The following is a 26,348-nucleotide window of genomic DNA, read 5'->3' as shown; positions in this document are numbered from 1 at the left end:
CAAAAATAAGGGTAAGTAGTGAAATATTCTCAGAGAAGGCAATGGCACCCCACTCCAGTACTCTTGTGTGGAAAATCCCATGGGGCAGAGGAGCTTGGTAGGCTGCAGTCCATGGGGTCGCAAAGAGTCGGACACGAGTGAGCGACTTCACTTTCACTTTTCACTTTCATGCATTGGAGAAGGAAATGACAACCCACTCCAGTATTCTTGCCTGGAAAATCCCATGGGCGGAGGAGCCTGGTGGGCTGCAGTCCATGAGGTCGCGAAGAGTCAGACACGACTGAGCGACTTCACTTTCACTTTTCACTTTCATGCATTGGAGAAGGAAATTGCAACCCACTCCAGTGTTCTTGCCTGGAGAATCCCAGGGACGGGGGAGCCTGGTGGGCTGCCGTCTATGGGGTTGCAGAGAGTCAGACACGACTGAAGCGACTTAGCAGCAGCAGCAGCAGTGAAATATTCTAAACAAAATCCTCAAAGAGGGACTTCTCTGGTGATCCAGGGGTTAGGACTCAGTGCTTTCACTGCCGTGGATGAGTTCAATCCCTGGTTAGGGAACTACTATCCCACAAGCTATGTGGCATGGCCAAAAAAAGGATATGAAAAGATATTCAAAAGAATATTGCTTCCACATAAAGTGAGAACAGTTGTTTGTAAGAATCCATCAGAGAGAAAAGAGAGTACTTGGAAATGTTCATATTTGCTTAAACTGTGGAAACATAAGATAAATGCTCTCAAAAGGCTACTAGAAAACGAACTTGACAAAGAATACAAAATTGTCTCTCAAAATAAAAATCAGAAAATAATGAGTTTATAAAATGTGAATGAATTCAGAGATAAATACCACTCTAAAAGAAATTCTAGGACAGACCACATAGGATAAAGGAAATAAGAAAACAAATAACAGCACATACACCCAAAGAGATAGATGAATCTTCAGATTTAAAAGACACACTGAATACAAAGGATGGTTTCTGGAAAAAAATAAAAATGTGTATGTAGCTCCACCTGATGAAATTTCTGAAATACAATTAAAAATCCTTAAACTTCTATGAAAGTAAACAAGTAATGACTGACTGCAAAGAAATGAGAATCAAACTGATACCTGATTCATCCTCAGCAGAAATCAGTAACAGAGGAAAGGAAGAGAGAGAGATGCTTACAATTTTCTGAAGACAGTAACTTTTTTTTTCCTGCCAAGAATTATATAGCCAGCCAAAAAGCCATTCATACAACAAAGAAAAACAAGTATATGATAAAATTAAAAACCATACATCCCTGAGCCTGTTTTATAGAATTATTCCAGAGTATACACTATCGAAACAGCAGAATCCAAGAAAGAGAAACATGACACGAGGTAAGTGAGAATATAAGAGATCAGCATTAAATAGTTTCCAGTAAAGCCAGAGAAGACAGTTATCGGGGTTATAAATGGAAGGGAAGTGGTTCTGTTTACTGAACAGGTGGCATAAGACTGTCAACATCTTGAGAAGTACATGTACCCAAAGCATCCCTCCATAATGACCATGGACAGTGCTGCAGGCTGAGGACTCAGGCTGAGCTGCCCTGAAACAAGAGAAGTGGCACTGTTCCACCAATGAACAAAGAATTTTATATAAAGAGAAGTGCTGAAATAGGCAACCTAAAACAAGATGATAAAACCTGCAATAAAAGACAAAACAAGTCCACTGTCATTTATTGCAGTGGGCTCAAACCCAGGTAAAAAGTCTCAACCATTTTCAGTGTTCCATTGAATAAATCATTCCATCTACCTTCCACATATAACCCTTTGTTGACTATCATTCATCGCCTCTAAAATGATATAAAAAGAGCACTGGAATTATATGACCTAATAAAAGGATGGTACCTTCAGGGCCTCACACATGGTCATTCTTCAATTACAGCTCTTCTACAGGTCAAGAGCTACTGTTCTCACAAATTACTTTTGATATTGCAACAACAAAATAACCTGAATACTTCAAGCAAGTCTAACTTATTAGCATTCCATTTTTTAAGAATAGAAAAAGTATTAATATTCAACATGTAAATAAACCATTAAAATGATTTCTATAAAACATGAGATGAGAGGGGGGAGAGAGTAAAACCTGCTGGAAAAATCACATCTTGTTCATAGTTTTGAAATATATACAAATATCAAATTATGTTATATGTCTGAAATTAACATAATATTGCAAATCAAAAAGAATTCAGTCCAGGCAGAAAACCAGTAGGCATTGTTCAAAAACATTTTAAGACCAAAGAAAAACCCATAGCTACCTGGGCAAAAGATTACTTACAGACATACAATAGGTTACCTAAAGCCTGGGGAAAAATGTTGGGGATAGAGTTTCTTTTTTGGGATATTAACCAAAAATACTTGTGTACACTAGGGAATTTAGAAAGTCATACACATACCCAGGATAGGTTGCATTCCTAAGAAAGACCTCAGAAGACCTAAGCTTGTATGTTGTAGTTGATCTCTACATGCAGTGCAAGCAGGATACTGTCCAGAGCCACGTTAGGCATTACTGACAAAATGGAGGCATGGCCCCAACTCCCTCTCTTTGTCCCGCAGGCACGGACTCGGGATGAAGGAGTTAGGCCTTGTGATTCTGACTTGTTTTTTTCCTCTCCTCGGCTGAGTTGACTGAAAAGAATATTAAGGTGCTTATCATTCTTGAGAGGAGCATGAGAAGGCACAAAGCCTTCTGCAGCTGTGCTCAGAGAATAATTCATAAAGTTAATCATTGACATTTGTTCAAGGACTTTTACAAAAGAGTGTTCCAGGATGAGTACATAGGCCGCAGCTTGAGGCCATGGGAGGGATTGCTATCTGAAGCCTATTTGTCAGGAAAGTGTTTATGGCAAAGGAGTTTGCTGAATTTAGGGCTTAGGAATAATTAAAATAGTTAGAAGCTAAAGATTTAAGGAATGTTGTAATGTTAGCATATTCTACTATAGTGTATAGAGATTAGGAACTTTAGAGATATTAATAGCTAGAAGCCCTTTTTAAGAAATAGTGAGCTTAAGATACTAGGGGCAAACAGGACTTAGAAAGATAAGAAATATGCTGAGGTTTGTATGCAGCCCAGACTTAAGCATGAGTTACAATGTAATCACGAGTTAAAGTAAACACTATTCTGAGAGAACCACTGGAGCAGAAACTCTGTTTGAAGGGCAACAATGATTTATGGAGACAATAAATCTGGGTGAAGGCAAATTGAAAATGTCAAACTCTGACCTAATGCTTTTGTTAAAGTATAAAAAGAATCTTAAGCTTGAAATAAAGTTATGCAGTCCAAGAAAAATGAGAGGCTGCATCATGACTCGCCAACACCACCCATCTCTTCAGGTTGATTCCCTGGCTGCTGGAGCTGGACTCTGGCAGGATATGAAGGCTAGAGCAACTGAACATGGGCGTGCTAAGTCCTAAAGAATAACTCTAGCTCTGTGTCAATTTGCAAAGACTGGGAAAGGTGGTTGCTTGGGAGGTTTTGGTTGTTTTTTTTTTCTTCCCAGCTTTCAAGGAACAGTCTGTCAAAACACTAACTGAACACAAGCTAAAAGAACAGAAAATTCAGTGACCACAGACGATAAAGAGACACGTGTACCCCAATGTTCATCGCAGCACTGTTTATAATAGCCAGGACATGGAAGCAACCTAGATGTCCATCAGCAGATGAATGGATAAGAAAGCTGTGGTACATATACACAATGGAGTAGTACTCAGCCATTAAAAAGAATACATTTGAATCAGTTCTAATGAGGTGGATGAAACTGGAGCCTATTATACAGAGTGAAGTAAGCCAGAAAGAAAAACACCAATACAGTATACTAACGCATATATATGGAATTTAGAAAGATGGTAACAATAACCCTGTATACGAGACAGCAAAAGAGACACTGATGTATAGAACAGTCTTTTGGACTCTATGGGAGAGGGAGAGGGTGGGATGACTTGGGAGAATGGCATTGAAACATGTATAATATCATATATGAAATGAGTTGCCAGCCCAGGTTCGATGCACAATACTGGATGCTTGGGGCTGGTGCGCTGGGATGACCCAGAGGGATGGTATGGGGAGGGAGGAGGGAGGAGGGTTCAGGATGGGGAACACATGTATACCTATGGCAGATTCATTTTGATATATGGCAAAACCAATACAATATTGTAAAGTTAAAAAATAAAATAAAACATAAAAAAAAGAAATACCTTGCAAAAACAAAAGCAGATTGAAATTCATATGGGTAACTATAGCCTTCAACAATCAAAAACAGAAAAATCTGGAAAAGAGCAAGAAAGTAATTTCTAAAATTACAATGTTACTTTTCAACAACAACAAAATCACAAAGCATACAAAGAAACAAAAAAGTATGGCCCAATCAAAGGAAAAATGTAAACTGACAGAAAGGTTCTTGAGGAAGACCAGACACTGAACTTCCTAAACAAAGACTTTACTCAAAAAGCTAAAACAGAGATAGGAGTCAAGATGGTGGAGCAGGACACGGAGTTCATTTCTCCCTACAAATATATCAGGAATACATCTACAAGTGGGACAATTCTCCCAGAACACCTGCTGAACAGTAACAGGGATCCTCAGACACCTGTAAGGGCAAGATTAATCCTCAGATAACCAGGTAGGACCAAAGAAAGAAAATGAAAAGTGGCAATGGATGGGACCTATGCCCCTAAGCAGGAGAGGAGGTTCCCACACCCAAGGAAGCTCCCTCACTGGGGGTAGGGGGATCAGTTGGAATAAAAAGGGGGGCTTCAGGGGTTTGGAGGAGAGTGTAGCACCTTTTTGTGGCAGGCAGGACAGAGTGAGATCTATACAGGTGGTCTGTGCCACAGCTTTGCATGCTCCAGGCAGAGACATGTGTCTGCCAGTGTGATGGGGGCTGGATGCTGAACAGGGTGTTTGGAGAGCAGACCCAGAAAGAGGACTGGTATTGCCTGCGAGGAGGCTGCCTGAGAATGGGCATGAGGAGCACCTTAACTGGGAATGCTCACGGAAGAAGCCTGGGCTGCCACAGAAGTGAAGCAGAATTGTTCAGTGACACGCAGAGAGAGGAGTCACCACTGTAGCCTCTGTCCCCACATGCTGGTTGCTTGCACTATGGGCACTAGGGGGGCACCTGCTGGAGTGGGCTGGTGTGGCCCTGGTTGCCACCTCTGGCCCCTCCCACTTGGTGGGCAAGTGTGCCACAGTTAGTCATTGCCTCTGCCCGCTCCTGCCTGGGAGGGCCCACGCACCCTTGATCCCTTCCCACCTGCGAGGGCTTCATGTGCTCTGGGATAGCCCTGGGAGGAGACGCCGATAGGTAGTGCACATGAAGACGGAAGATAAAACCACAACTGAACCCCAGGGGCTGTGCAGCTAAGGAAGAAGATCTGAAATCTCTCCTCCAGGCTGGCTGCATGAACAAATGATTTACTCCCCCGAACCAACTTTGTAGACATGGCACCTACATAACATCTAAACATATACAACAGCTCTCGCAAATGAGATGGGTCTAGCTATAGCAGCTGGGGGCTCTGGGGGCTCTAACACGTGGGGGATGGGCCGGGCTGAGCTGTCCCCATAACACAGTGGGTCCAGATGCATGATTACTGCAATCCTTGGACCTGACCTCAGTGAATCCAGGCTGGTGACCTGATGAAAAAAATTGGCCTGAGAGAAGCCAGAGCCAACTGCTAGAACACCTACAGTTAAGGTCAGGCTGTGAGCAGTGCCAGAAACAGTATAATCTGTGAGTATGGACAGTGGGTGACATAACAGAGCATGCTTGCAGATGAATAGCTCCACAACAGGAATATTCAGTGGCTTCTCCCCCAGTGGGAGTGCTCCAGTACCACCGCAGATCAGAAACACAGCTGAAAAACAGATGTACTCCAACAGCTAGGGAGGGCAGTGACACCACAGAGCAAAGGAGAGGCTCCGCTCAATATCCAGGTAAGGCTGTGGTCACCACAACATCACTCACAGCTCTTAAGGTGATAAGCATAAGCTGAAGAGCAAGGTGGCACACATTCAAACTAAAAACAGCCCTTGGACCAAAAAATGTTAAAACCCACACAGGCTACACAGAGACATTCCCACGTTAAAAACAGCCCTCCAAGACAGTATGAGGGTTTGATGTTGGGAGGAAGATCTCCAGAGCATGTAGCCTTGAATCCCAGTGGGGCTTCAACTGGGCATGCAGGAGCTTCACAGGGCTGGGGGAAACATAGACTACATGCTTGGAAGGTGCACTTAAGGTCTTGTGCAGTGTGACCCAGCTCAAAGCAGTACTTCCAAAGGAACCTGGGCTAGACCTACCTAGTGGTCTTGGAGGGTCTCCTGGGAAGGTGGGGATTGGCTGTAGCTCACCATGGGGGAAAGAATACTAGTAGTGAAGGCCCCAGGGAACTGTGGTGTGAGTACTCATCTAGGTCCCCATTCTGGCACCAAGATCTGATCCTACCCAACAACCTGAAGGCTCCAGTGCTGTAAAGTCTCAGGCTACACATTCAAAAGCAGAGACATTACTTTGTCAACAAAGGTCCGTCTAGTCAAGGCTATGGTTTTTCCTGTGGTCATATATGGATGTGAGAGTTGGACTGTGAAGAAGGCTGAGCACCGAAGAATTGATGCTTTTGAACTGTGGTGTTGGAGAAGACTCTTGAGAGTCCCTTGGGCTGCAAGGAGATCCAACCAGTCCATTCTGAAGGAGATCAGCCCTGGGATTTCTTTGGAAGGAATGATGCTAAAGCTGAAACTCCAGTACTTTGGCCACTTCATGCGAAGAGTTGACTCATTGGAAAAGACTCTGATGCTGGGAGGGATTGGGGGCAGGAGGAGAAGGGGACGACAGAGGATGAGATGGCTGGATGGCATCACTGACTCGATGGACATGAGTCTGAGTGAACTCCGGGAGTTGGTGATGGACAAGGAGGCCTGGCGTGCTGCGATTCATGGGGTTGCAAAGGGTCGGACACGACTGAGTGACTGAACTAAACTGAAACAAACCAACAAGACAGGAGCAGGGCCCCACCCACCAGCATACAGACTGCCTAAAGTCATACTGTGCTCAGAGCCACCTCACAAACAAACCCTTTGATACAGCTTTGTGTACTAGAGGAACTACACCCAGCTCCATCCCACAGAGAGCACTCACCAGTCTCTCTGACAAGGAAGCCTGCACAAGTCCCTAGACCAACCTCACCCACCAGGGGCCAGACACGAGAAGGAAGAGGAACAGTAATCCTAAAACCTGAGGAAAGGAGACCACAAACGTATAAATTTAGAGAAAATGAGATGACAGAGAAATATGCTGCAGAAGAAAGAACAACCTAACGACCTACAAGAAAAACTAAATGGAGAAAGGCAATCTACCTGAAAAATAATTCACAGTAATTATAGTAAAGATGATCCAAAATCTCAGAAAAAAAAATGGAGGCACAGACCAAGAGGATACAAGACATGTTTAACAAAGAGCTAGAAGATTTAAAGAACAGAGATGAATAACATAATAACTGCAATGAAAAATTTACTGGAAAGAATAAATAGGATAACTGAGGTAGAAGAATGAATAAATGATCTGGAAGACAGTGGTAGAAATACTTCCACAGAACAGGATAAAGAAAAAGGAATGAAAAGAAATAAGGACAGTCTCAGAGACCTCTGGGACAACATTAAAAGCAACAATTGAATCGATTATAGCTGAAAACTTCCCCTATCATGGAAAAGGAAACATTCACCCAACTGGAGGAAGCCAGTCCCATACAGGATAAACAAAAGGAGGAACACATGTTAACAAAATGTTGAGAGACATGTTAATCAAGCTAACGAAAATTAAATACAAAGAAAAAAACCATAAAAGCAAAAAGGGAAAAGCAACAAATAATATACAAAGGACTCCACACAAGGTTATCAACTGATTTTTCAGCAGAAACTCTACAGGCCAGAAGGGAGTGGCACGAAATATTTAAAAGAAAGAAAGATAAAAGTCTATAGCCAAGAATACTCTACTCAACAAGGCTCTCTCATTCAGATTTGACAGAGAAATCAAAAGCTTTACAGACGAACAAAAGCTCAGAGAATTCAGCACCAGCAAACCAGCTTTAAAACAAATGCTAAAGGAACTTCTCTAAGAGTAGAATAAAGAGGTCACAACTAGAAACAAGAAAATCATAAGTGGGAAAGCTTACCAGTAAAGGCAAACACACAGTAAAAGTAGGAAATCATCCACACAAATATGATATCAAAGCTAGCAACTGTTAGATGAGAAGAGTACTAATGCAGGAAATGAGGACTGCAAACTGAAAGACCAGCAACTTAAAACAATCTTATATAGACCACTATATTGAAACCACATTAAAACACACAAACACACGGGAACTACAAACCGAGAAACAACAGATGCACACACAAAAAGAAAAAGGAACCCTAACACAACACAAAAGATAGTTATCAAACCACAAGAGAACAAAGAGAAAGGAAAGAAAAAAGACCTACAAAAACAAATCCAAAAATATTCAGAAAATGGCAACAGGCACATACATATCAACAAATACCTTAAATTTCAATGGATTACATGCCCAAACCAAGATACAGATTTGCTTAATGGATACGAATCTAAGACCCATATACATGCTGTCTACAAGAGACCCACTTCAGATCTAGGGACACATACAGACTGAAAGATGCTGGATGGAAAAAGATGTTCCAGCAAATGGAAATAAAAGGAAAGCCAGTGTAGCAATACTCCTATCAGACAAAATTAGACTATGAAACAAAGACTGTTACCGAGAGAGAAGGAAAGACACTACATAACGACCAAGGGATCAACCCAAGAAGAAGCTAAAACAATTGTAAGTATATATGCACCCAACAAAGAAGTACCTCAATATTTAAGGCAAAATCTATCAGCCATAAAAGGAGACATTGACAGTAACACAATAATTGTGGGGGACTTCAGTATCCCATTTTCATCAATGAACATATCATCCAGAGAGAAAATCAATACAGAACCACAAGTCTTAAATGAAATATTAGACCAGACAGACTTGATATTTGTAGGACATTCCATCCAAAAGCAGAAGAATCTACTTTCTTCTCAAGTGAACACAGAACATTCTTCAAGATAAATCACATCTTGGGCCACTCATCTTGGGTTGCAAAGAGTCGGGCACGACTGATCAACTGAACTGAACTGGACCACTAATCAAGCCTTATTAAATTCAGGAAAATTGAAATCAGATCAAACATCTTTTTGACCACAACACTATAAGATTAGAAATCAATTACAGGAAATATATATATATATATAAAATACAAACACATGGTGGCTAAACAATGTTACTAAATCAATGGATCACTGAAGAAATCAAAGAGGAATTCAAAGAATACCTAGAGACAAATGACAATGAAAATATGACAATCCATAACCTATGGGGTGGAACAAAAGCAATTCTAAGAGTAAAGTTTACAGCAATACAATCTTACTTCAGGAAGCAAACAAACAAAACTCAAACATCCTAAGTTTATACCTAAAGCAACTAGGGAAAGTAGAAAAAACACAACATTAGTAGAAGGAATGAAATCATCAAGATCAGAGCAGAAATAAATGAAATAGAAGTGGAGAAAACAGAAAGGAACCACATGTTCCACGTTTGTTCAGTGGATTAGAGGACATGGAAAACTGTAAAGATGAAGAAAAGAAGGTTTTCTATGTCCTACTGGTCATACTTAGAAGACATTTCCATACTATAACCATTGTTTTGTGTATACATCTTATTCCTTAACACTATTGCTGTTGTTCAGTTGCTCAGTCATGTCCGACTCTTTTGATCCCATGGACTACAGCATGCCAGGCTTCCCTGTCCTTCACTATCTCCTGAAGTTTGCTCAAACTGATGGCCATTGAGTCAATGATGCCATCCAACCATCTCATCCTCTACTACCCCCTTCTCCTTGTGGCTCAATCTTTCCCAGCATCAGAGTTAATACTCTATATGAAGAGTTTCTTGAGAGTGAAAAACCTGGCTCGAAACTCAACATTCAAAAAGCTAAGATCATGGTATCAGGTCCCATCATTTCATGGCAAATAGAAGGGGAAAAAGTGGAAGCAATGACAGATTTTATTTTCTTGGGCTCCAAAATCACTGGGGAGTGTGACTATAGCCCTTACATTAAAAGACACATACACCTTGGAAGGAAAGCTATGAGAAACCTAGAGAGCATATTAAAAAGCAGAGACATCACTTTGCTGACAAAGGTCCATAAGTCAAAGCTATGGTTTTTTTCAGTAGTCATCTATGGACATGAGAATTGGATCATAAAGAAGGCTGACTGCCAAAGAATTGACGCTTTCGAACTATGGTGCTGGAGAAGACTCCTGAGAGTCCCATGTACAGCAAGGAGATCAAGCCAGTCAATCCTAAAGGAAATCAACCCTGAATATTTATTGGAAGGACTGATGCTGAAGCTCCAATACTTTGGCCACCTGATGCGAAGGCTGACTCACTGGCAAAGACCCTCATGCTGGGAAAGATTGAAGGCAAAAGGAGAAGAGGGTGACAGAGGATGAGATAGTTGGATAGCATCACTGACTCAATGGACATGCATTTGAGCAAACTCTGGGAAACAGTGTAGGACAGAGGAACCCGGCATGCTGCAGTCCATGGGTCACACAGAGCTGGACACGACTTAGCCACTGAACAACTGTGTGTGTGTGTATGGTTGACAGTAAGTACTTTTTGGGAAATATCTAGTCATTCTAGACGTTCTGAAGTGCCTGATATACGTTAAAAGTAGAGGTAGTAAAGAGGCATTTTGTAAATACATTTTTGTTAAAATTTGTATGAATATTGTTAATTTCAGAGGGGCTGGCCAAACTACCTCTCTGAACAGTACGCACTGTGTTTGTGCACTGAGGGGAAGGAGATGGAAGTGAAAAGAGCTCTGTGCCAGTGTGTTTATACTGAGGCAAGATTAACCATTGTCTTTGTGCGTTGCTTTTCACTTTTGCTGTGTATTTAGTGCATGTAATGGACAAACAAGTCCTAATTTACATGTAGTCTTTCCAGATGTTATAGAGGTTGCCAGTGTATGACAAAACTAGAATTAGTAAATAATACATTTTGTGTTAAAATTTCTAGGAAAGACTGTCTTCTGAAAATTTGAGCATTATAGCCCTTTGGGTTGGTGGAGGTGGAAGAGAAGGGAAGGGTATTGGTCTTAGGCTACAGTGTTCTCATATGTTGAAGACACTTTCAGATTATAACGGTTACATATATGCTGTTTATTCAAGACTGCTCTATATATAGTGGACAAATTAAGTCTTTGTGTGAAATAACTAGCGCATTTAGAGGTGCCCAATGTATTTTAAATGTAGAGGGAGTAAGATAATCACTTTGTAAATATCTTTTTGGTTAAATTCATAGAATTAGGTCTTTGGGGATGTTAAATGTTAAACCACCTCTGTGAGCAGTATACTATTGTCTGTACTTATTCAGTGGCTCAGAGGAAGTGGGAGGGAAAGAATTAGAAAAGGTAACATGCTAGTGTGTTCATACCTGGACATTTTCAGACAGAACCATTTTTGTGTTCATGTATATTTTATTTTGTTGTGTATATAGTCTATATAGTGGACAAATGAGTCCTAAGTTTGCAACATCTAGTCTCTAGATGTTACAGACATCGCCACTGTATGAAACTAATAAAATTAGCACATTTTGTACACTATCTATTGAAATTTATAGGAAGGTTGTCTTCTGTAAATGATGTTTGGATATGAATTTGTTCAACTACCTCTAAACATTACATGTGCCTATTATTTGCCCACTGGATTGGTGGTGGAGAGAAGGAAGTGAGGGAAAGAATAGGTTAGGTCAAAATAGTCATATTTAGAAGATACTTCAGGTTAGGGCTTCCCTGGTGGCTCAGATGGTAAAGCGTCTGCCTTCAATGCAGGAGACCCGGGTTCGGTCCCTGGTTCGGGAAGATCCTCTGGCGAAGGAAATGACAGCCCACTCCAATACTCTTGCCTGGAAAATCCCATGGACAGAGGAACCTGGTGGGCTACAGTCCATGGGGTTGCAAAGAGCTGGACACGACTGAGTGACTTCACTTCACTTCAGGTTATAACCATTGCTACATGGGTGCTATTTTAATTAACTGTTCTGTGTACATAGTGGATAAGTAAATTCTCATATAAAATATCTAGTCTTTCTAGGTATTTAGAAGTGCTTGATGTATTTAAAAGGGGAAGTAGTAAAATAATACTTCTTGTAAATACAGTTTAAAAGCGGATGGGAAGGCCTGCCCTGGTGGTCCAGTGGTGAAGAATCTGCTAAAAGCGGGGGAAATGGGTTCAATCCCTGGTGCAGAAGATCCCGCACGCCACAGAACTAAGCCCATGTGCCACAACCACTGAGCCTGAACTCCAGAGCTTGTGCTCTGCAACAAGAGAAGCCACTGCAACGAGAACCCTGAGCACTGCAACAAAGACCAGCCCCGCTCACCACAAGTAGAGAAAGTCCATGCACAGCAACGGAGACCCAGCACAGCCAAAAAATAAATTAATTAAAAAAAAAACACACACACTGATGGGAAATATTGTCTCTAGAAATGGAATTGTTAAACCTCCTCCCTGAACAGTATACTCTGTGCTTTTTCATTGGATTGACGGAGGTGAGAGGGAAGACTGCAAAAGACGTTTTGCTAGTATGTACTAGAACATTTCAACTTGTCCATTGCTCTATATGTTACATATACTTCACTGCATATATTATGTATATACTGGACAAATGGGTCCCAATTTTATAATATCTAATTTCTAGATATTAAAGAGATTGCCAGTGTATGATAAAAATTGAGTTAGTAAATTAATACATTTTGTACCCTTTGTGTTAAAATTCACTGAAAGGTCATATTCTGAAAAGGACCTTTGGAAGTGAAATTGTAAATCACGTTTAAGTGACAAAAGACATTAATCTACAACAAAGGAGCAAGACTAATCAATGGAGAAAAAAATCTCTTCAATAAATAGTACTGGGAAAACTGGACAGCTACATGTACAACACTTAGAACATTCTTTAATCTGTACATAAAAATAAACTCAAAATGGATTTTAAAGACCTAAATGTAAGACCAGATGGATACTATAAAACTCTCAGAGGAAAACATAGGAAGAACAGTCTCTCACATAAATTGCAACAATATCTTTTTTAATCATCCTCCTAACATAATGGAAATAAAAACAAAAATGCACAAATGTGACCTAATTAAACTTAAAAGTTTCTGCATAGCAAAGGAAACCATCAGCAAAATGAAAAAAAAAAAAAAAGAATGGAAGAAAGTATTCGAAAATGATGCAACTGACATGGGATTAATATTCAAAATATACAAACAGCTCATGCAGCTCTATGTATAGAAACAAACAAACAAAAAATGTCGATACACAGCCCAGCTTGGTGGGCTGCCTTCTATAGGGTCGCACAGAGTCGGATACAACTGAAACGACTTAGCAGCAGCAGTCAAAGGCTTTGGCATAGTCAATAAAGCAGAAGTAGATGTTTTTCTGGAACTCTCTTGCTTTTTCAACGATCTAGTGGATGTTAGCAATGTGATCTCTATCTCCTCTGCCTTTTCTAAATTCAGCTTGAACATCTGGAGGTTCACGTACTGTTGAAGCCTGGCTTAGAGAACTTGGAGCATTACTTTGCTAGCGTGTGAGATGAGTGCAATTGTGCAGTAGTTTGAGCATTTCTTTGGCACTGCCTTACTTTGGGATTGGAATGAAAACTGACCTTTTCCAGTCCCATCACTTCACGGCAAATAGATGGAAAAACAATGAGAGATTTTATTTTTTTGAGCTCCAAAATCAATGCAGATGGTGACTGCAGCCATGAGATCAAGATGCTTGCTCCTTGGGAGAAAAGCTATGACCAACCTATATAGCATATTAAAAGCAGAGATACTGTTAACAAAGATCCGTCTAGTCAAAGCTATGGTTTTTCATGTAGTCATGTATGGATGTGAGTTGGGACTATAAAGAAAGCTGAGAGCCAAAGAATTGATGTTTTTGAATTGTGGTGTTGGAAAACACTCTTTAGAGTCCCTTGAACTGAAAGGAGATCCAAACAGTCCATCCTAAGAAAAATCAGTCCTGAATATTCATTGGAAGGACTGATGCTGAAGCAGAAGCTCCAATACTTTGGTCACCAGATGTGAAGAACTGACTCATTGGAGAAAACCCTGATGCTGGGAAGGATTGAAGGCAGGAGGAGAAGGGGATGACAGAGGGTGAGATGGTTGGATGGCATCACCGACTCAATGGACATAAGTTTGAGCAAGCTCCAGGAGTTGGTGATTGACAGGGAAGCCTGGTGCGCTGCAGTCGATGGGGTCATAAAGAGTTGGACACGACTGAGTGACTGAATTGAACTATTATCAGAGCCTTCACCAAGTCATGATCTTTTTGCAGTTGTAACATCAGAGGTCACTGATCACAGATCACCTTAACAAATATAGTATTTAGTTCAGTTCAGTTGCTCAGTTTTGTCTGACTCTTTGCGACCCCATGAACCAGAGCATGCCAGGCTTCCCTGTCCATCACCAACTCCCGGAGTGCACCCAAACCCGTGTCCATCGAGTCAGTGATGCCATCCAAACATCTCATCTACTGTTGTCCCCTTCTCCTCCTGCCCTCAGTCTTTCCCAGCATCAGGTCTATTCAAATGAGTCAGCTCTTCACATCAGGTGGCCAAAGTATTGGAGTTGCAGCTTCAACATCAGTCCTACCAATGAATACCCAGGACTGATCTCCTTTAGGATGGACTGGTTGGATCTCCTTGCAGTCCAAAGGACTCTCAAGAGTCTTCTCCAACACCACAGTTCAAAAGCATCATTCTTCAGTGCTCAGCTTTCTTTATATTTCAACTCTCACATCCATACATGACCACTGGAAAAACTATAGCCTTGACTAGACAGACCTCTGTGGACAAAGTAATGTCTCTGTTTTTTAATATGCTGTCTAGGTTGGTCATAACTTTACTTCCAAGGAGTAAGCGTCTTTTAATTTCATGGCTGCAGTCACCACCTGCAGTGATTTTGGAGCCCAGGAAAAAAAAGTCAGCCACTGTTTCCACTGTTTTTCCATCTATTTCCCATGAAGTGATGGGACCGGATGCCATGATCTTAGTTTTCTGAATGTTGAGCTTTAAGCCAACTTTTTCACTCTCCTCTTTCACTTTCATCAAGAGGCTTTTGAGTTCCTCTTCACTTTCTGCCATAAGGGTGGTATCATCTGCATGTCTGAGGTTATTGATATTTCTCCCAGCAATCTTGATTCCAGCTTGTGCTTCATCCAGCCCAGCATTTCTCATGATGTAATCTGCATATAAGTTAAATAAGCAGGGTGACAATATACAGCCTTGACGTACTCCTTTTCCTATTTGGAACCAGTCTGTTGTTCCATGTCCAGTTCTGACTGTTGCTTCCTGACCTGCATACAGGTTTCTCAAGAGGCAGGTCAGGTGGTCTGGTATTCCCACCTCTTTCAGAATTTTCCACAGTTTATTGTGATCCACACAGTCAAAGGCTTTGGCATAGTCAATAAAGCAGAAATAGATGTTTGTCTTGAACTCTCTTGCGTTTTCAGTGATCCAGCGGATGTTGGCAATTTGATCTCTGGTTCCCCTGCCTTTTTTTTTTTTTTTTTCCCCTGCCTTTTCTAAAACCAGCTTGAACATCTGGAAGTTCATGGTTCACGTACTGCTGCAGCCTGGCTTGGAGAATTTTGAGCATTACTTTACTAGCGTGTGAGATGAGTGCAATTGTGTGGTAGTTTGAGTATTTTTTGGCGTTGCCTTTGGGATTGGAATGAAAACTGACCTTTCCCAGTCCTGTGGCCACTGCTGAGTTTTCCAAATTTGCTGGCATATTGAGTGCAGCACTTTCACAGCATCATCTTTCAGGATTTGAAATAGCTCAACTGGAATTCCATCACCTCCACTAGCTTTGTTCGTAGTGATGCTTCCTAAGGCCCGCTTGACTTCACATTCCAGGATGTCTGGCTCTAGGTGAGTGATCACACCATCGTGAATATCTGGGTCAGGAAGATCTTTTTTCTACAGTTCTTCTGTGTATTCTTGCCACCTCTTCTTAATATCTTCTGCTCCTGTTAGGTCCCTACCATTTCTGTCCTTTATTGAGCCCATCTGTGCTTGAAATGTTCCCTTGGTATCTCTAATTTTCTTGAAGAGATCTCTAGTTTTTCCCTTTCTATTGTTTTCTGTATTTCTTTGCATTGATCCCTGAGGAAGGCTTTCTTATCTCTCCTTGCTATTCTTTGGCACTCCCCATTCAAATGGGTATCTCTCCTTTTCTCCTTTGCTTTTCGCTTCCCTTCTTTTCACGGCTATTTGTAAGACCTCCTCAGACAGCCATTTTACTATTGGGTTAACCAAGAAGTTCATTTGGGTTTTTCCATAAGAGGTAATGGAAAAACCTGAATGAACTTTTTGGCAAACCCAATAATAATGAAAAAGTTTGAAATGTTGAATGTTATTAAGAAGTAAGCAAATGGTCTTGCAAAAATATCACAATAGAATTTCTTAATGCAGAATTGCCACAAAACTTCAGTTTATTTTTAAAAAATCTGCAAAGCACAGTAAGATATACCTATATGTACCTTATTTTCAAAGAACTGTGTTTTGATCTGTTTTGGGGCTGTTTGAGGAGAATGCCTACAACTCAATAACAACAACAAAATTTTTAAATAGACGATGGACTTGAAGACATTTCTCCAACAAATATATACAATTAGCTAACTAGCTTATGAAAATATGCTCAAAATCACTAATCATTAGGGAAATGCTAATCAAAACCACTATCAAATATTACCTACACCTATTATGAGAGCTGCTATTTAAAAAACCTGAAAACAATAAGTGCTGGTGGGAATATAAAAGGGTGAAGCTGCTGTGAGGAACAATATGGTGTCTTCAAAAAAAAAACTGAATTACCATATGACCCAGCAATACCACTTCTTGGTGTTTATTGAAAAGAACTGAAAGCAGAATCTCAAGACATGTTTGTACATCCATGTTCATAAAAGCATTATACACAGCAGCCAAAAGGCAGAAGCAAATGTCCATCAACAGATGAATGAATAAACAAAAATGTGATAATATATACACACACATACAACATGGATGAACCCTGAGAATTATGCTAATTAAAAGAAGCCAGTCACAAAAAGACAAGTCCTTTATGCTTTCACTTCCATGAAGTATGAAAGAGTAGTCAAACTCATAGAAACATAAAGTAGAATGGAGGCTTTCACTGGTCAGGGAGCAGAGAGGAATGGGGAGTTTTTGTTTAATGGGTGCAGTGTTTCCGTTTTATAAGATGAAAATATTTTGGAGGTTGTAGCATAACGTGAATAAACTTAACACTACTGAACTATACACTTAAGAACATTAAGATGGTAAAACAAAACAAAAACAAGGATGCCTGCTTTGGCCACTTATATTCAACTCTGCACTAGAAATTCTAGCCAGAGCAATTAGGCAAAAAATAGATAAATAAAAGGTATTCAAACTGGATGGAAGAATGAAACTATCTCTATGTGCAGATGATATGACTGCATATATAGACAATTCTAAAGAATCTACAAAGCAACTATTAGAACTTGTGAACAAATTCAGCAAAACAGGGTATAAGCTCAACATTCAAAAAATCAGTTGTATTTCTACGTACCATCAATAAGCAATCAAAAAGGGAACTAAGAAAAGACTTCCATTTACAATATCGTCTAAAAGACCACTTAATAGTAAATTTAAGCAAACATGTAAGATCTGTACTCTGAACACTACAAAATAGAAAATCTAACTTATTGGAAAAACATCTCACGTTCATAGATACTCATGACTTAATATTCTTAAAGTGGCAATATTTCCCAAAGCGGTCTATAGATTCAATGCAATCCTTACCAAAATCGCAACAGCCTTTTTGTGTGGAAATAGACAAGCTAACATAAAATTCATATGGACTTGGCAAGGGACCAGTTTCAAAATAAGTTAAACACAGAATTATCACATGATCCATCAATTTCACTCCTAGGAAAGAACTGAAAATAGGTCTTCAAACAAAAACTTGTACATGAATGCTCACAGCACTGTTATCAATAACCAAACATGGAGTCACCCCCAAATGCCCATGAAATGATAGATAAACAAAAGGTAGTATAGACGATGGAATATTTATTTGGTCACAGAAGTGATGAAGTAATGATACAAATTACAACATGGAAGGGTCCTGAAGACACACTAAGTGAAAGGCTACATGATTCCACTTATATGAGCTGTCCAGAATAGGCAAACCCATAAGAAGAAAATAGATTAACAGTAGCTAGGGGCTGGGGGGAGTGGGGAGTAGCTGTTTATTAAGTGATGGTACTGCTTATTAGGATTCGCTGGTAGCTCAGTGGTAAAGAATCCATCTGCCAATGAAGGAGACTCAGGTTCGATCTCTGGGTTGGGAAGATCCCCTGGAGTAGGAAATAGCAACCACTCCAGTATTCTTGCCTGGAAAATCCCACAGACAGAGGAGCCTGGTGGGCTGCAGTACATGGGGTTGCCAAGAGTCAGACAGGCCTTAGAGACTAAACAACAGTATGGGGTCTCCTTTTGGTATGACAAAAATATTCTTAAAGTATTTTTAAGAATGGTTGCACATCATCATTAATATACACAATGTCACTAAATTCTGCATTTTAAAACGGTTGAAATGTGAATTTTATGCTATGTGTATTTTACCAAAATTAAAAAAGAAGAATCCCTTGCCAGACTCTACAAAGATTTAGATTTTGCCAAGCCCTCAGGATTGTCACAAAGCCTGCCTCCTCCTACTAAATAACCTAGGTCACCTGGTCTATGCAGATTGTCTCTTCTCTGAAAAACCATGAGTCCTAATGCTGGCTCTAATTCACTTGAATTATTTATCACGTATTTTCTTTTGACATCACTTAACTTTTCCTGTGGAATAGACAAGAATCATTCCCTTTATTCCAACCACTTCTTTATGCAACTGCAAGACTGTCACAAGAAGGTTCACAACATCACATAATGAAGTCTATCAAAAAAATTTTTTTAATGGCTCAGTTTCACAGCTCAATAATATCATAGGATCTGCATTTACCCACATGGCATCTCTTTCCTACTACTGATCTGCTCTTCTAAATCAGAGGTCAGCAAACATTTTCAGTAAATGTTCATAGTAGGTATTTCAGGTCTGTGAGCTGTCTGTCACAATCACTAAACTCTGCCCTTGTAATCTGAAGGCAGTCACAGCCATAAATGAGCATAGCTGTGTCTCAGTAAAAGTTTTACAGACACTGAGATTTGAATTTCACACAATTTTCACATCACAGACTATTACTCTTGATTTGTTTCTCAATCATCTAAAAATTCTTAGTGTGTGGGCAATAAAAAACCAGGCAGCAAGCCTCATTTGGCCCATGGGCTGTAATTTGCTGACTTGTGCTCTATATTTTCCCTGATGTAAACATTTATTTCTACTATTTCAAATGAATGTATAGACATGGTATAAACTTCAAATAATCAAAACTGTGCATAAATTAAACAACTCACCTGCAATGTGATCATTTTCTGTTGCTTCTGGAGAAATGTAGAGAGCTGAGCGAGTACACCTGAGAAAGAAGGAAGGTCATCAGTGATATCACCTGCCTAAAAAGCTCTACCCCAGTAGCTGGCATAACATCTTAGAATGGGAGATGCCTTGAGAAGGGGCAGAAAGGGTAACAGTAAGGGAGGGAGCACTCCATGTCCATGGATGACTTTGGTATGATTATGTAATACTTAGACAAGCTAGTTTTCAAATGTAAAAGCATTGGTTTTCTACTCATTTGTTAACAGTGTATGCTCTAACATACAGAAAATGTGAACAACACATTAAACTAATTAAGCCAATTAGGAAAAGCCAAGATTAGAACATTAAAACTGATGCTGAGCAAAAATATTCAGCACAAAATTTATAATGTTCATTACAAACCAGAAAAACCTCAACAGTGTTCTGAAAAAAAAAGGATGGGGTATTTTTGGAAGGGGAAAAAAAGAGTTTACTCTTAATTTGGTTTCGGGTCTCAACAGTATTTTTTAATTAAAAACAATAAACTGGTTTTGGTTTCTGTGTTGTTAAGGCAGAAAAGACTTCCCTGGACCATCAAGAGACTCCATGGCTGTCCTTGATTCTACCATAACAAAATGTAGGATTGTAAACTAACCACTTTTTTACCCACTTCCTGCCCACCCCACCCCAACTCCATGCTTTAAGTAACACGTAAATAGACCTGTCTTAAGTCCAAGTCGTAACGACCTGTCTTGCAGCACCATCTCTGATTCTGCAAGCTCAGGACAGGGGACATCAGGTATTCTCTAGCTGTGCTGAGTGCAGGAGCAGCTCAGAATACAAGTGGAGTAAAGAGTGAAGGGTGCAAGAAGGTAAACTCCCTCCCCTGTGGCTGGTCAGCTCTTCCTTCCACAGGATGCCTTCACAACCTCCCAGGAAGGAGTACCTTCTGTTCCTTTTGTCCAGAAAGTTGGCCCAAGGTTTCCACCATCACTACCACCTGGTCCAGCGGGAGGACCAAAGTCTGCTCCTCTGAGGTCCCAAGCGAACTGACTGTCCTGCTAGAGACTCCTGCTCCCGGAATCACCCTTTCTACTCCACAGAAAGCTATTTTGTTGCAATAAAGGTGGACCTAAAAGGGTCAGAATATTTGTCCCAGATCTAAAGCTCCTGGAATTTAAGCGGGACATCCTGTAAAAGCCAACTAGGGCTACTGAGGGCACAGGCAAAGCTGACCACAGGCGGTTAGGCGAGGCCCTGAGTGTTGGGGGCGGGGAGGGAATCAAGTTTCTTCGCAGAGAAGAAAAGTGCACATCTACTGGGAGCCCAAAAGCCAGTTTCTGCGCGGTCTTCCAAGGTCTCAGACCACCCCGCACCTTGGAAATGAGAAAAACAAGCTGCACCTGGTAACAAGCGCTGGGACGTGCTGGTCCTCACCAGGAGCATAAAAACGGAGTCAGAGCCACACCGAGTCTGGAGACAAAGCCGTTTCCTCCTTCACCCGCTCCCTGGTCGCCTGTCTCAACTCTGCGGGGCTCCACCGAACCGTCCTGCTCCTCAGCAGTCGGGTCCACAAGCCTGAAGCTCCGGAATCCTCTCCTCGCGAGACTGCAGCTGCAGACCTGAACCTGCAGGCTAGCAGGGAGAGGAGGGGGAGGAGGGAGCGCACATGCGCAGAAGGCCATAGCGACCGCCGCGTCCAGTCCCAGAAAAGGCACAGTACATTTCTTGAAAGCCTGTTATTGTTCAGTCGGTAAGTCATGTCTGACTCTTTGCGACTCCATGAACTGCAGCACGCCAGGCTTCCCTGTGCTTCACTATCTCCTATAGTTTGCTCAAATGCATGTCCCGTTGAATCGGTGATACTATCTAACCATCTTATCCTCTTCCGCCACCTTCTCCGTTTTGCCTTCAATCTTTCCCAGCACCAGGGTCTTTGCCAATGAGCAGGCTCTTCCAATCAGGTGGCCAAAGTATTGAAGCTTCAGCAACAGTCTTGCCAATGAATATTCAGGTTGATTTCCTTTAGGATTGACTGGTTTGATGTCCTTGCAGTCCAAAGGAATCTCAGGAGTCTTTTCCAGCACCACAATTCGAAAGCATCAGTGCTTCCGAGTTTAGCCTTCTTTATGGTCCAGCTCTCACATCTGTACATGACTACTGGAAAAACCAGTTTTTGACCGTATGGACCTTTGTTGGTAAAGTGTTGTCTCTGCTTTTTAATACGCTGTCTAGGTTTGTCATAGCTTTCCTTCCAAGGGACATGTGTCTTTTAACTGCAGTCATTGTCCCCAGGGATTTTGGAGCCCAAGAAAAAAGAAAATAAAATTCTCGTTCTATTTACTATGAAGTGATGGGATTGGATGCCACGATCTTTGTTTTTTGAATATTGATCTTCAAACCAGTTTTGTCACTTTCCTCTTTCACCCTCATCAAAAGGCTCTGTAGTTCCTCTTAACTTTCTGCATATCTGAGGTTGTTTATATTTCTCCCATCTCAATTAGGATAGGGTCTTCGATAGAAACAAACTTATGGTTACTCAAGAGGAAGTGGGGGGAAGGGATAAATTAGGAAATTTGGATTACTATATATAAAATAAATAAAGTGCATATAAAATTGGTAAACAATGACCTACTGTATAGCACAGGGAACTATATTTAGTATCTTGTAATAACCTAAAATGGAAAAAATCAGAAAAAGTATATATATTGGTGACCTTAGTCACTCAGTCATGTCCAACTCTTTGCAACCCTATGGACTGCAGGCCGCCAGGCTCCCCTGTGCATGGGGATTCTCCAGGCAAGAATACTGGAGTGGGTTGCTATGCCCTCCTCCAGGGGATCTTCCCAACCCAGGGATCAAACCCAGGTCTCCCACATTGCAGTCAAATTTATTACCGACTGAGCCACCAGGGTAGCCCATGTATATATATACATACATATGTAACTGGATCAATTTGCTATACATTTGAAAGTAACACTGTAAATCAACTATACTTCAGTTGAAAAAAAAAAGGCTCTGCAATTTTGTACATTGGGTAGAATTGCCAGATTTAGCAAATAAAGTACAAGTCATGAGACACTCTTTTATTTGTTGCTCATCTGAAATAAATTTTAAGTATCTAAATTATGTATCTCATCAATTAAATTTCTATGATAATATTGGCTCTCCTTAACAGTTCCTTGTTTTGAAGAATTGAGTTACATTATTTATTCCAGAGACTGTCCATTTACAGGTTCCATTTTCATTATAGGTTACTTATTTTGTAGTTGTATCTCACTTATTTCGCACATTCATTAATGAGAAAACACATTTAGCTTTATGAATGGATATAATGGCATAAAGTTAACAACTCTGGGAACTGCTCTTCAAATTTGATTCGTTAAACACATAAGATCATCATTCATGGCACAACTTGCCTTTTCCACTCTTCAGGATCATATTGGATCTCTTTGATTAATAATTTTTTAATATGTCCACTAACAAAAAAACTTTTTGTCAGTTTTTTCTGTTCCCTTTTAACACTATAAATGATACTTTCACTTGTCCTTAAGCTAGACAAGCAGTTAGTAACATCCATGTAAAAAAATCAAATTGAGATGAAACTCATTTCTAAATACAGTCATAGCAAGCACACTAATGATTATCCACATAATCATTTTATAATCATTATTGAAAGAGGAGAAATTGTTCTCTCAAATTCCATAATTCTATTGTTACAGATACTGAAAACTACGAACAAGAAATAAGCAAATTAGCTTCATTTAAAAGGTTAAATTAAATATTTAAAAGGTTAAATAAGAATTTGGGGCCTTTTCTGGAGGATTAAATATTTCAGTGCTTTAAATATTAACTGAGAACTCTTACAGCTGTATTTGTTAAAGAATGTCAATGAGTTTCTGAATGCAAGAGAAATGAAGAATACTGACTGCCAACAAAAATCACAGAAGTCCTTTAATAACTCAATTCAAATGTTAATAATATAAATGCTGAAGTAAGAGAACAACTTCATGTCAATTACTTCAACATCAATATAAAAAGTATCTCTATCTGAATAGCAAGTACTATGAAGAATGTGGCCGGACAATCAACACCTTCCACATAATCTTTCATGCTTTGTTTATCCTTGGAATAAACATGTCTTCACCTTTATGTAAACATCCACCAAAATTTGTATTTGTATTACCTCCATCAAAAGCAGTGTAGAAGCAAGGGGAAATACGTATTTTCCACATTGTAATTGCTTGTACTCATGGCTATGCTGAAAAAAAAAATAATGAGGCTATTAAAACACTGATAATCTCTGTAATCGTAAGTGAAACTATTTTTGTTGTTGCAGTGGACTTTATCTTGGCACTTGAAATTGTGATTGCAACTTTGGAATCAGAAAATACTCTGCCAGTACTACGTTAGGTCATTTGAGCTGAAAGGATGATGATGGTGTAGAGGGTATTTACAGCTTCTGCTTCAATTACTATATCTCAATCTGAATTCCTGTTAAACGAAGACATTATTTTATCTCTTTCGATGGACAGGGAGGCCTGGCGTGCTGCAATTCATGGGGTCGAAAAGAGCCAGACACGACTGAGCGACTGATCTGATCTGATCTAATAATACTAGTTCCCCTGGAGAAGGAAATGGCAACCCACTCCAGTATTCTTGACTGGGAAATCCCATGGACAGAGGAGCCTGCTGGGCTACAGTCCGTGGGGTCGCAAAGAGTCAGACATGACTTATTGACTAAGCAATAACAATATCCTATTTGAGGATTGAAGATTGAATGTTTTCCTCCTAATTATAGGAACAAGACAAAGATGTCCACTATTGGGGAGATATAAATAAAAATAAAATCTTCCAATTCAGAAAACCTCTCCATATTGCATAGAAGGAAAATAAAACATAATTTCCTAGACCCAGCATGATGCATTGATGTGCTTGCCCTGCATGGTGTGAAAATGCCCCTCTCTGCCATACCTCTTTTTCTTTCAAAGGGCACAGTGTGATCAAATCAGATGTCTTTTCCTCAATAAGCTCCATGGATATTCCATCCAGAGTAGAGAATATGGTAGCCTTTAGTTGCACAACAGGTCTCTCCTCAACAGGTTTATAGGATTGGGAGAAACCAAGAACACAAGTTCCTTAGTTAGAAGACCTAACTGCATGTGAATTGTACAGGAAAAGGAATAAGTAGACTGATGCAGAATACTAAAACAAGAAATTCCTGAGGAAACTGAAGGATAAGCAGAACTTTATCAGAACAGGCAAAGAGATTAGGCTGAGGAAAAGTTACTGACACATATGGTTCACCATTTCCCACCTCAGAGTCTCTCAATCTATCCATTTTCAGCTGTTAGCCAAGATTTCCTAGCTGGAGGTTTTGTTCTTCTCCATCCTGATTCTCTTGTCCCTGTAGTCAGTCCCTGCCTCCTCCAGACCCTGCCTCCTCTGATCCCTTCATGGGTTAACCAGAGTAGGGATTTCTCCCTTTAGTAAAGAGTTCTGATCAGCCAACACAGAAGTCTTCAATTTCTTTTCTTGGATGTCTTTCTCTAGATTATCCCTACGTTGAGTACCTGCTGCTCAGATTTGACTGTCTATTCTTGTCATCCTACCACTTTCCCTTAATTTGGATTTGGATAGTTGGCAAGAGAGTCAAAACGAAGGTTGCTAAAACTAGAGCATATTTTGATCTGACCCCAGGTTCCAACCAGGGAGTTCTGAGAAAGCTCAGCAAACCACTGATGGAAATCGATGGGGGACCCCCATGTCTTCTAGGTGCATTGCTGCAACATCACCCAGCTCAACATTTGTGGAAAGGCTTCAAGTATAGCTTTCAGCAACCCTTCTCTGAGTTTGAAACTGCCTTGGTTACTCCATAGTTATGAGGGGTGGGGTGCCAGATAGCTTCCCCTGATGTAGTGATCTTCCAGACCCCAATGTGATTGCTCTACCAAAGGAGCAAAATCTCCTAATTTCAGAATTCCACACAGTTGCTGGTTGCTCAATTTCATCTAATAATCAGTATATATTCCTATGTGTGGGCTGTAAACTGAATACACCCTGAGGTGTACTTTTGCAAATTTCTGGGGCATAGAGGAAAGAAGCCTTTAAATAAGAAACATCAGCTGGTAAGAAAGGCATTTGAATTACATGGGCATCCTGAGTAGCTTCTCAATGGCATTGGTGCTGCTGGTGACCCAAATAGACTAGCTGGCTTCCTTCGCATTGAGACAAAAAAAAAAAACAAAAAACACAAAAAAAATTGTAACCAGGGCACTTTAGTTTCCCTTCCTGTGTTTACATTATTTCAATACCTTGTTTCTTTGCTTTTTTCCAAGTGACTAGTATAGCTACTCTCCCTGTTGCCTTCCATGCAGATCTCTTAATCTTCCCATGATGCTCTATCATTTCTGGCTTTCTATTAATAGCTGTGCAGTGTGTGGAGCATAAGGGACTCCTGAAGGAGTCACCTCGTCTAAGACATGAAGTGGACTCAGTCTAGGCCATAAAGTACATTAATTGTGTTCTCAAATTGAGCAGGTAATTTATTACCAGTTAAAGAAGCTGTTGGAGAAGGCAATGGCACCCCACTCCAGTACTCTTGCCTGGAAAATCCCATGGACGGAGGAGCCTGGTAGGCTGCAGTCCATGGGATCGCTGAGTCGGACACAACTGAGTGACTTCACTTTCACTTTCATGCATTGGAGA

General features: G+C 40.4%; 1 protein-coding gene across 1 annotated transcript in view; it reads right to left on the bottom strand.

The window, feature by feature from the left end:
• The window catches only part of LOC133240350 (uncharacterized), a 37,284-nt gene extending 13,414 nt beyond the window's left edge, over positions 1 to 23,870 (bottom strand). The window contains exons 1-3 of the mRNA XM_061404971.1: positions 23,827 to 23,870; positions 21,078 to 22,152; positions 19,643 to 19,701 (exon numbers count right to left, since the gene is read on the bottom strand). Of these exons, the coding sequence (XP_061260955.1) occupies positions 19,643 to 19,701; positions 21,078 to 21,325 (307 nt within the window). The 5' untranslated portion in view covers positions 21,326 to 22,152; positions 23,827 to 23,870. The remainder of the gene's footprint in view (positions 1 to 19,642; positions 19,702 to 21,077; positions 22,153 to 23,826) is intronic.
• Positions 23,871 to 26,348: the final 2,478 nt, after the last annotated feature.

This window comes from Bos javanicus, chromosome 28 (assembly GCF_032452875.1).
Source record: "Bos javanicus breed banteng chromosome 28, ARS-OSU_banteng_1.0, whole genome shotgun sequence".
Classification (NCBI taxonomy): Eukaryota; Metazoa; Chordata; class Mammalia; order Artiodactyla; family Bovidae; genus Bos; species Bos javanicus.
Note: the sequence above shows the minus strand (reverse complement) of the source record. Positions and strands in the feature narration are given on the sequence as shown.